Source organism: Thermobia domestica, chromosome 13, assembly GCF_964235325.1.
Source record: "Thermobia domestica chromosome 13, izTheDome1.hap1.1, whole genome shotgun sequence".
Taxonomy (NCBI): domain Eukaryota; kingdom Metazoa; phylum Arthropoda; class Insecta; order Zygentoma; family Lepismatidae; genus Thermobia; species Thermobia domestica.
This window is the reverse complement of record NC_137466.1, coordinates 211,799,143-211,811,608: the sequence shown is the minus strand read 5'-3', so window position 1 is coordinate 211,811,608 and position 12,466 is coordinate 211,799,143. Positions and strand designations below refer to the sequence as shown.

General features: G+C 36.1%; 1 protein-coding gene across 1 annotated transcript in view; it reads right to left on the bottom strand.

The window, feature by feature from the left end:
- Positions 1 to 12,466, bottom strand: part of LOC145667964 (uncharacterized) — a 223,975-nt gene that overhangs the window by 141,511 nt on the left and 69,998 nt on the right. The window contains exon 6 of the mRNA XM_081735388.1: positions 1,930 to 2,296. Coding sequence (XP_081591514.1) covers positions 1,930 to 2,296 — 367 coding nt within the window. The remainder of the gene's footprint in view (positions 1 to 1,929; positions 2,297 to 12,466) is intronic.

Genomic DNA, 12,466 nt, shown 5'->3' with positions numbered 1-12,466 from the left:
CTTTTTCGACTGAGTGCCCCCACCGGAAATCGAACCCGGGACCGTTCGCACTCAAAATACGCTATGTATTAAATCTTATATACAGCTTGTAGCGAACGACAAAATGTGTACTTTTATCGTTGTCACTTTCCTTAAGAGCTGCCTTAGCACGGGATAAATATTACACTTTGTAAAGAAAAAATAGCGACACCTCAATTCTCAAGCTAACTTACACAGAAAATCATAGTTGCAGCCCGTTAGAAGAGGAATAGAAGGAAATGAAGAGTGGGATAGTTCATTTGCGTTATTTGTGACACCTGTGGTGTTCGACATCGCTTGCCAATTGTTTGTGTATCAGTAATATTTTCGCTAGATGGCACTGAGTGCGTCTCGTAAATTATTGTAGTGAGAATTTTGTATTTCATTTGTGATCTATCAGCTGAGATAAATAGCGTTTTATGATTGTTCTTTGCTTGTCAAGTGACAAAATTGTTGTTGTGCAGCGTTGTTTGTATGTGATATTGTTGCTACATGTGGACTGTAAACAAATAAGATGGGTAAGAAATGTGACTTGTTGCCATGTGAACAAGACATAATTATTGCTTTGCGCAGCTAAGGCAAATCTCTAAGGGAATAGATGGAATACTGAAAATCCATGATTCTACGGCAGGAAGAGTAATCCACAAGTGGAAACAGCATAACAATCGTCCCTTCGTCAATAGTGTGCAAGAAAAATGAAAGCATCACCCAGAGCAGATTGCTAAATGAAATCAATAGCACTGCCGATTTCAGGAGTGATTTCCCCAAAAATCGCTTCTGTAGTTTGACATGATCTTGGAACTGCAGTTACTCGTACAACTGTATTGTCTTGACTGTATGAAGAGGATATTACAAAGAAGAAACCGCGTAGAAAGTCCAAACTGACAAAACACAGAGGATTTCAACATCTAGTTTTGTGAGTTGATATGCAACTTGGACTTATGACAACTGGAAGCACGTCGTTTTCTTCGTTGAAAAGAAGTTTAGAATAGAGGGAAACGATGGTGGTGTGAAGTTGTGGATACGAACAAGCAAGGAACTTGACAAGGATTTTGTTTAAGAGATGCAAATACTCAGTTACTGAGTGATGGTATGGGCTTGGTTCATCGTTAAAGACGTCAGAACAACGGATATATGTGAAGGATCTTTTGATGCACGAAAATATCTTCAAATTCTGGTACGTAAAGTTCTTACAACAGCTAAAGACGACTTTACTGAAGAAAATTTGGACTACTTCCTTTTCCAGGACGATAATGCTTCATGTCACCGAGCGAAAATCCTTAATACGTGGTTCAAGAATATGACTATTTAGAAACTCATATGGCCTACAAACTCACCTGGCATGAATCCAGTTGAAAATTTGTGGATCAATATGAGTAGAAGATTAAGTAGACAACTATCTCAAACAGAATGGAATTCAAGGAACAGATAATCCGGGTGTTATTCCGTGAAATCGAGGTTGCATTTTGCAATAGCCTTGTTACCAAAGGGCTCCGATGATTCGCTGCACTGCAGAAAGCCCATGGTGCACATACAAAATACTAGTTTGGTGTATGGTACTTCCCGATGTTTGCACATAATATGTCTTACCCTCAAGAAATTCCATTTCTTGTTGTCTGCTATTGTTGTTGATCTTTTTCAGTTTTATGTATAACTCTTCCTATAAACGATTTTGCTCAAAACACACACAGCTACTTATATATGCATATAAATTCATATCAAAAGCCTGAAACTCTGGCGCAAGTATTAAGAATGAACTGCTCATTAAGAATATGCATTGTAATATTATCAGGAATTCATGTAAAAAATCATATTGATTAAAGTATGTTGCGAAAACCATATCCGAGCAAGTGTCGCTATTTTTTCTTTACAGAGTGTATATGCATTGTGAATATTAATAAAAGAGCAAACCTGTCTCTCCACTAATTACAACCACTTGATTATATTCCAGAAGGTTCAAAATCTCATCTTTCGTCTTGAATACAGGCAACTTCTGTCGTTCATGCAGGAATTTTCTGTATTTTTCACTACGGATTAAGTTATATTGTAGACGCCCTTTCAGTTTATTATCCAAATCAACATCTCGTGTTAGTCGGCATTCAGAAGGTTCAACCTCTTCTGCATCCTCCTCTTCACTATCACTGGAAATGTATCCTGTTGGAACACTTCGCCTGCCTTCCGATTGCTGTGATGCACGCTGAGTAGATGATATATGTAAATCTCTCAGCAATTCCCTCAGAATGTTCTCGGTTTTTTCAGTCAAAGGAACAGGGTCAGTCTAAAAGTAAATAAAGAAAGAAATGATTAAGAAAAAAAATACGAAAAAAAGACACACACAACTTACTTGACTAAACTAAAACTTGTGTTAAAAGAATATCATATATCAAATTTATTCCCACTGTGAAAACATTTCTCCATTAATAAGTAAAAATCCATCTAGCAACAAATTAACTGAGTATATTCATTGGCCCTGCAACGGGCACAAGTCCAAAACACAGTGCAAACAATCCATTTTTTGCTGTACTTCACGTTGTCTCGATTGAATACAATAAATAAATAAGAAATCAGAAAAGCGTAAGTATGGCTGTTCATGTATAATTTTCTTCAGTATTAATATAACAAAAAAAAAAGCACGGACCACAGAGCACTACTCTACAGGCCAAAATAAAGCGAAAATGTTACATGATGATATGACCTCCGGGGCCTCTTTCAGCCGCGATGGGGAATCAAAATTTCACAATGTCGCAACGTTGCAAATTAATTTGGGGCCATTAGCATTACTCTACGAATACAACAAGCAGCTGAATCGATTGCCACATTAATAAGTGATGCTGGTGGCAATCAATATCGACTTTAGCTGCCATCTGGAAAGAATCGATATAACTGTTTGATAGATTGGTAGGTCCAATCAATGGTTTTTTATTATTGGCGACGTTGCCACATAATGCAATTTGTGTCTCCAGACGAGGACTCGAAAGGTATACAAATATATATATATATATATATATATATATATATATATGAGAGAGAGAGCGATGCAAATCTGTCTTCAACATTGGGAGACGGACAGATTTGAGGCTTATTCTGAGAGGGAAGCGGGAGATGAGACTGACATTATAGTACATGAATCTGATTTCTGAAGTAAACCTGTTGTATATTATATATCAGGCGGTGTAGAGGAATTAGGGATACAACATTAGTGCCGTGAACGCATTCTGTAATCTGAATACATGTGTATTCATAATTGGTATGTTTCTACTTAGGAAAAAAAATAATTAAATAATTGGGGGGGCATGTTCCCCTAATCCCCCGGGATTTGTGCCATTATATATATATATATATATATATATATATATATATATATATATATATATATAGAGAGAGAGAGAGAGAGAGAGAGAGAGAGAGAGAGAAGAACATTTGTGTAACAGTTTCGGCAAATGCAACAGCACCTTCATCAGACACGTTATGAAGATATCAATCCAAGAAGAGCAACTTGAATATAAACCGGAAGTCTTCCCAGAGCCAATCAAGTATTTCCCTTCACTTTTTACATTCATCCATACAAAATGTAAGCACTAAACTAAAAATTTACATTTCGCAAACAATAGGATAAGAATGTAACAAGCACCTAACTGAAAATTTACGTTTTGTACAGATGGATATAAAAAGAGAAGGACTCTGGGAAGAATGGACGTTTATATTTTCTTTACTATGTGTTTATATTTAAGTTGTTATTCTTGGAATGATCTACATAACGTGTCTGATGAAGGCAATGTTATGTTGCCGAAACTGTTACACAAGTGTTATTAATATATATATATATATATATATATATATATATATATATATATATATATATATATATATATATAGTGATCAGTTTTGTGTCATAATATTCGACGGTATTAAATATTCGACGATCACATTTAAAATTGTAAAACGAATGTTACCGAGAACGTTACTGTTATAGAATAACGATAGTAATTAAAGTTCCATTATTCGAACGATTATATTTGTTTATTTGTATGAATGGTTCGAAATGAATGGAATAAACGGACAAGCATTCACATATTTATTTATTTACTATACTTTTAATAGCATTCCAAGAATTTAAGGCCATTCTTTTTATTGTGAATGACGGTATAGGAGAGAACAGTAAATCTTTCTTTGTTTAATCATTATAATTTCAAGATTTATTAAAATTTAATTTTAAAATTCAAAGAATTCTAACAATTTAAACGTTTCAACACCATTCAGTTTTAAGTTAACTTTTTTTTTAATCAATTAGACATTGTACTCTCTCTTCGTACGTATTATTCTTGATAGATTCGTAACTGTTTAACGTTTTTTTTTTCTTAATGAAATGGAATTCTTAAGTTTAACGTGTCACGGTTATACCGGTTAAAGGAGACGGTGATAATGAGAAATGAGTGAAATCAAGAAAGTGGAGGAAACGGGAGAACCCCGAGAAAACCAATGAGCACGGTGTTTGTTCACCACAAAGTGCACACGGCGCGAGCTGAGATCGAACCAGGGACCGCAAGCACCGGAGGTGAACGCTCTACCACTGAGCCACCACGCTCCCCACGACGGTTTTTTTTTTTTTATTTTAAGTACAGAAGCTTTATGAGATCTGCCATTTGAAGGAAGATTTCAACCACTACTCGGATTTCTGAACGAGGCAAGTGCCTTACTGGGAATCAAATCCGGGGAAACGTACATAGATAACACATACGTTAACCAAATGGTTAAGGGCAGACTGAATGTGTTTGACATAATTTATACCAAACACTTAAAACGTTTACTAAACATTGTTACAGTCATCAAGTCTATGAGGGTCAGGTGGGCAGCTGATGTAGCCAGAATGGAAGTAGAAACGCTTTCAAAATTTTTACTGGAAACTCCAATCGGAAAAAGACCATTAGGAAGACCTAGACGCAGATAGGACAATATTAAAAGATAGATCTCGCAGAAAAAGAAATACAAAATAGAAGCCGGATCCAGTTGGATAAGGCTTTTGTGAATGTGATATTGGATCTCCAGGCTCCATAGGTCATAGAGTGTTAGTTTACTATGAAATATAAGTTTTACTAAAAATAAAGAATAGGCTTCACTATTGGTGACTATAAGGCTGAGAAAATATTTTTACTGTTAGAAGTCGTTTCGATTCTGGTATATTATGATTGCCAACTACACACTTCCTGCTGATGCAGAGTTAGAAAAGAAAGGAATCAATTGTACAATTTTCATTTGTATTCGCGGGGCAAATCCGTCTCGCGGCCCGCCACTTGGTAATTTACTGGTCTAAGGAATAAAGACCTAGACGCAGAGTAGCTGGTAGCTAGACCTAGACGCTTGGTAGCCGAACTCTGCCAGGAACAGAGTCAGCTCGGATTATCTTGTATGTGGTATTTTATTTCTGTGACTACTGGCCATACTGAGTAATGTTGCTACTGTGACTACTAAATTTAGTGAGGAAGTAGCCCATCGTCTAAGGCAGTGGTCCACAACTTCTTTTCTTGACTAACGACACTTACATGAACAATCACGACATTGTCACATTATTATTAATAATATAAATTATAATAGTGGAAGTCCATAAGTTTCCCTGAAGTAGTGTAATTCTGTAAGTTCGTCTGAAATAATGACTCTATGTACGAGGGTGATTCAGAAAGTAATGCCTCCAAGGTGATAGATACCTTTATTTGTGCTGAACAGATAGCACCAATATAGGTTTCAGTGGAAAACTTGCAATGTCAGCTACAAATGGTGGCTTCGTTTTTTAACATAGTCCCCATTACGGGCAACACACTTGCGCAAACGTGAAACAAGGTTTTTCATGCCATCGGCGAAGAATTGTGGGGGCTGCTGGCGAACCATTGCTGAACTGCTGCTTCCACCTCCACGTCACAAATGCAGCGTTGGCCCTTAAGGTAATCCGTAAGTTTGGGGAAGTGCCAAAAGTCGCAGGGCACAAGATCCGTATTATAGGCAGGATGAGACAGAATGCCAACAACACTTTGCCAGCAGATGGGACAATTTTAATTTTTTTGGCGGAGGAGAGGATATGTGGCGGTACTCCATTGACTGTCACTTCGTTTCCGGGTCGTAATGGCATATCCATGACTCATCGCCGCCGATGAATATTTGTGGGTGCACAACCTTCTACAGTCAGAAATTCAATGACAGCCCGCTGTTTCAACCGGGCGTCACCGCTTGATACCATGAATTACTTCATTACTCTGGAACGAGAAGAGATAGGAAGGTGAAACAAGTGACATTCTATAGCTTAAACGTCAGTGAATTAATGATAAACAGTTCAGAATGTGTGCAATACTATTGGTCAACTAGGGGCTTGGAGGCATTACTTTCTGAATTACCCTCATTGTACTGAGTAATGTTGCTGCCAGTGGTGATATTGACTGATGCAGTCAGTCTCAAAATTGATTTTGCCTACTATTAAATCCTTACTGATTTTTAAATTCTAAACTTTCGTGATACACCCTATGGGATTGTGATACATCAGTCTGTCGCGAAACACTGGTTGGGAACCAGTGGCCTAGGGAATAAAGATAGCTATATTTGATGGCCGAACTTGGTAAGGAACAGGCTCGGCACGCCTTGTATGTGAACGAAATATGGTGGGCAAATTTACCAAAATATTAACTTCAATTTCTGAAATTTTCTACACCAGTATTTACTAATATTTTGGAGCCAGTATTTTTTTTTTTTAATGGCCCGGAACAGTAGAAATGTTAAATATGATCCTGGATCTTTATTAGCAACAGCGGAACTCTGGAGATATCTTTAAATTGTCATGTTTTTTTTTTTTGGGGGGGGGGGGATTCTGGTGGTTTTGTGAACAAATTTGGTGGAATTTTAGAGTGATCTCGCTGGCAACACTATTGACAACAGGCACAATTGCTTCGCTCCATGAACGGCTGGCTATCTTATGTCAGGTACAGTTTACAGATAACGAGAAGAACCCCAGCAGAAGTAATGTGACGTAGGTATGGGCTTGCCTACTTTTCGCACGGGGGTTTTAAATGACACCACGGAATAGCACACATATAACTTCACCCGTAGTAACAGACGCCATCTAAGTACAGACAACACCTAAAAAACCGAAAATGGATTTGACCGTGTCTTTGACCTTTTCCCGCTTCCCCTGTTTTAGGGTTCTTCTCGTCATCTGTGAGCTGTATAAATAGGCCTACTTGCATTTTGTTCTTGTTAGAGATGCAAAAAAGCCGGCTTTTTTGAATCGATGGTTTTTTCACATAAAAAGCCGGCTTTTTTGGGAAAAAAACGAGAATTTTGGAAATTTTGGCTTTTTTCAACTTCATGATTTTTCTATCTAAATAGCTTTCTTATAGTATATTCTATAGTTAGATAAGAATTCCATGACCTGAATGTGATATTTCGCTCTGAAATTCACCATCAAGATGGATGGAGCACATGTTTTACGAATTAAAGCTAACATAAAGAATGTAGTATTTGAGGGTAATTTTAGAGGCTATTTAACTTTATTTTAACTTTTGAGTTATCGACATCTTTTTTCTTCTCTAGTTTGTCATCCGTGTTTCATTTCTAAGAGCTTTTAGTACTCTAGCTTCTAGCGCAAAAGTTTAACTTGCCCGTTTTTCTATTTATCAATCAAAGCGTACGTTTTTCAATATATCCGCCAAACCGTACTTCCACATTTCTGTTATACTGTAGCTGTGAAGTGATTTAGCAATAATTTTCCGGACACAACCTTGAATACCAATTTATACAAATAATCAGCAGCGGATTTAGAAAAGTACTTTAGAAGGGTTTTTTCTGATTGTTTCGTTTCCTAAAAAGTCCTAATTTTATTTGGGAAGTGCTTGAAGTTTATCTGTACAGGCATAACTAATATTTCGTTTCGTTTATATGTTTAGCAATAATCTTCCGGATACAACTTTAAAAATCATTTTATACTGAGAATCAGTGGCGGATTTAGAAAAGTATTTTGGGAAGGGTTTCTTACTAATGTTTAGTTTTTTAAACATTCGTAATTTTTATTTGACGGGAGCTTAAAGTTTATGAGTAAAACATAAGTAATAGATATTTCGTTTGTTGCAGACATTCCGTAACTTTGGGGAACGGGCTTCAGTCCGAAAGACCGCCCCCCTAACCTTCGCAAAACCGTCACTGCTGGTAATTAGTAATAATAACGATTTAAAAACAATAAAAAAGGAAGTCGCCCAACTCACAGTACACGCACTATTTCTATATTCACAGATGGAATGAAGAAAAGCTTTGTCAGAATGGTCGAATGCTGGTTGAATCCCGGACTTCCCGATAGAAGCGCAAAAGCTAATCACTCAGTCATGTTTGTTGTGCAGTTGTATTTAGCTTAACTTAAATATATTCCGTAGTCTTTTTTTTTTGGGGGGGGGAGTTCCGTAATGATATGTTGAATCCCTCTTGTTAAAAATTCAGAAAACTTGAGGATTGGGTAAACTGTGATGGTGGTTCTATAAAACTTAACTGTAGAATTTCAAGAATATACAGAACCAAAAGCTCTAGATGTGCAGTCTTTAAGTGTATCATATAAATCTAAGTATTTCTCTTATGTTTTATTTTAATTTTATTTTGTTTCAAAAAGAGGGTATGGAATATTTTGAAGTAAAAATACTACATACTATTTTGCTAGTTATTTGTATATTCTTTAAAAAGAAGTGTTTACTTTTAGGGTTGGCTGATTTACACCAACTTTTTTTTTTTTAATAACTGGTTTAAACCACAAAAATAAAAAGAATGAAAAATGCGAATCGTGTGAACTTCATGGTAACGTTTCCAGATATCAAACCACTTGCAATAGTTTTATTTCCCTTTCACCTTTTAATCAAGGTGTCCCATGTTCAATTCTCGGTCGAACCACAATCCTTCTTTCATGCGTAACCCAAGTAGCGGTTCGGATGTCAGTTTAAGCGAAAGTCTTCTCCTTGATAACCTCGGTATTTCGTAAGGATGTTAAGCCTAAATATACGAAACAAACCAAATTGTATATTTCTACATGCCTAAATGCGTGTTGTTTTATAAAGAAGCCAATATTGCTTAAATATATTGATAGAAATTGGCAAACTTTATCAATTGCCTACGTAGCTTCCAACATTAGCTTGGATTGGACTTTCAATGATATCTACGTACCGGTACTAAATTTGTAATTTAATACCTCAGTTTTAGCGTACTGATTATGGTATGTTGACCTTTAAATTTTACATGCAAAGCAATAACAGGATTTTCCCGTTATTGTCTTACATTTCAAGTAATGACGGGATTTTCCCAATGGCTAGGGCGGGAGATTCTCAACTTAAGAAATTTACTGACCGCACTTCTTTAAGCTTATGGGAGTTCTTCCGGCATAACCCCGCTGTTGCATAATAACATCAAGGCGAAACAAACTTAGGCTATTTCTGTGAATATGTAATATAAATACATAAAGCAAAAAATCTAAGTCAAAAAAGCCTGGTTTAAACATTCCCCAAAAAACGGGTTTTTGGCATTTTCAAAAACAACCACGGTTCTTGCCAATTCTGCTTACTTTTGTATATAGGAGGTTAAAAAATTCTTATTATATACATTGGTTAATCCTGTGGAATTCATAATGTAAATATGTTGAAGAAAAATTGTTTGAAATATTTTTTCGAAATTCATAGTTTATTTTCGAAGTTTTATATTATTATCAGCATCAACCACTAATTAAATGATTTTTTGTGTTATAGAGAAGCGATACAAAATCTGTTTTATCAATTTAAAGCAGTATTTTGAAAAAAGCCCAAAATTTCCGAAGCAAAAAAGCAAAGCAGAAAAAACCGAGTTTTTTTCCAAAAAAGCCGGTTTTTTTCCGAGCCCTTGCATCTCTAGTTCTTGTTGATACTTTACATGTCTGAATGAATTATATAAATTAACCCTTAAACTCCACGCCAACTTAGCATTTGGCAATGGCGTACGAACGGGATGTTTCGTGGCTTTATCTATCCTCTTGAGCAAGACTGCATAAATAAAATCTTTGCATTATTATCAGAGATATTCTGCCATTATTCATTCATTCATTCATTCATTGTTTATTCATCCATGTCGTACATTATTGGTCAGAGACCAGTACATAGGACTTGTCAAATAATAAGACATTTCAATATAATTGATTTACATTATTTTACAAACTATCACCCAAGTATTCATTAATATGATAATACATTTTGTTACACAAAAAATTAAATAGTTCATTTTTGAAATTTCGTATGTTTTTGATATTCTTCAAATAACTTGGGAGCTTATTAAACAACTTAGCGGACATAGGAAGAACACTTCTTTTGGTTCACGCATAGTTTTGGTATGCTGTGAATATGTTATTCTTTTGTCGTGTGTTGTATGAATGTACATCGTCAACATGAAGAAAACTACTTTCATTTCTCTTTACATATATGATACTTTTGTATATGTACAGACAAGGCACAGTTAAAATTTTATTTGACTGAAAGACCCTTTTGCATGAGGACCTTGGTGATAGATTAAAAATAGATCTTATTGCCTTTTTCTGTAGACGAAAAGTAGTAACACTGGAATAGGAGGCTCCCCAGAAAATTATTCCGTAATTTAACAATGATTGAAACTTACCATAGTACAATAACAGCAAAGTTTCTTTTGACACTGAACCACGTAGTCTATAAATGACAAAACAGATACGACTTAATTTGCTGTTTAGCTCAGTAATATGTGCATCCCATGTAAGCCTATTGCTTATTGTTACACCTAAAAATTTAGTGGATTTTGAATAGTCTACATCAGTTGAATTTATCACAATGGGTGGTACTGTTCGAGGTGTACATGAATAATGAAAATTTAGTGCTTTTGTTTTCTTTGCATTTATCAGCAGTTGATTCTGAGATGTCCATTTTATCAAACGCTCCACAGTTTGTTTTAATTTACTTTCTAGTTCAAGTGTATTGTCCGCTGTTACTATGACATTTACATCGTCAGCATATAGTACAATATGTTGGGGATACATATATTGAACAAGATCATTTATGTAAAATAAAAAAAGAATTGGCCCAAGAATTGAGCCTTGAGGAACACCAGCAGAGATAGTAGCAGTTGTGGATGAAAATGTGACTTGTTTATTGTTAATTATTTTTTGTATTTTTACTACTTGTTTTCTGTTTGTCAGGTACGAGCGAAACCATTCATGTACTACACCCCTAATACCATATTTCTGGAGTTTTGCCAGTAGAAGAGAATGTTGAACACTGTCGAATGCCTTTGATAGGCCACTTACCGTAACTGAGAAGCTTCCATGTTCCATGGTCTTCAGCTAGTCTCTTCGTCTTTACGAACGATTTTTGTTTTAATATCATCCATCAACTATAGCCTCCTTCGCCTTCTTCCTTTCTATCCTGCTACCTATTCTCTAGCATGTCCCTTATGAAGGGCACCGATTTTTCTGTAAATTTGGGGGGCAGAAGGTGTATATATATATATATATATATATATATATATATATATATATATATATATATATATATATATATATATATATATATATATATATGAAGATTTTAAGACAAAATGCACTCAAATTATGCCAAATATTGTATGTTCATAAATACAATAGGGGGCCCACATGAGCTTTGGGCCGCTTGGGTCCCCTCGAATCCCACAGGATCGGCGCCCTTGTACCTTAGGATACGCTTCCTTCTTTGTCAATGCCCCAATCAGTTTCTATTCTCAATAATATATAAAATGATCTTCTCTTCATCACACTTTCATTCGTTTTCCGCTCGACCAGCTAATTCCGTTCATTCTTCTTCACATTCACATTTCCAAAGCTTCGAGTCGTTTTTCATCATTTTTTTCATAATGTCTATGTTTGTGCCCCATGTAGTACAATACTCCACACGAAGCATTTAAGGAGGGGGGCACAGTGGCTGTGGCTCAAGTGAGTGTTAGAGGGCTTACCTCTGGTCCGGGGGTCCCTGGTTCGATCCCCGACCAAAGTTAAGTTTGTGGTGAACAATATTGTGTCCGTCGGGTTTCTCGAGGTACTCCTGTTTGCTCTAAGGTGGCCAGATGTCCTGTTTTTGGCCGGACAATCCGGCTTTGGGAGATCCTGTCCCGTGTCCGGCTTAACAGTCGAGCCGGACACCTATTTGTCCTGCTTGTTTCATAAATGTTTAGCTTTCCATTATTCTGATTGCTCGATGGCTCCAGTCTCAGACATTTCAGAATCTGCAAATTATTGTCAGTACATTTTGGTAAGTTTTAAAGTAAGTAAAGTTTAGCTTTTCAAAATATGGTAGGAAAACCATTTTGTTTCCCATTAGTTTTGCGATGTTTTCAATTTGAAAAAGGAATCCAGTATTGTCTGCTAGACTTTTATAATACATCGTATTCGCATGACACATCTGCCGCGGTTGCA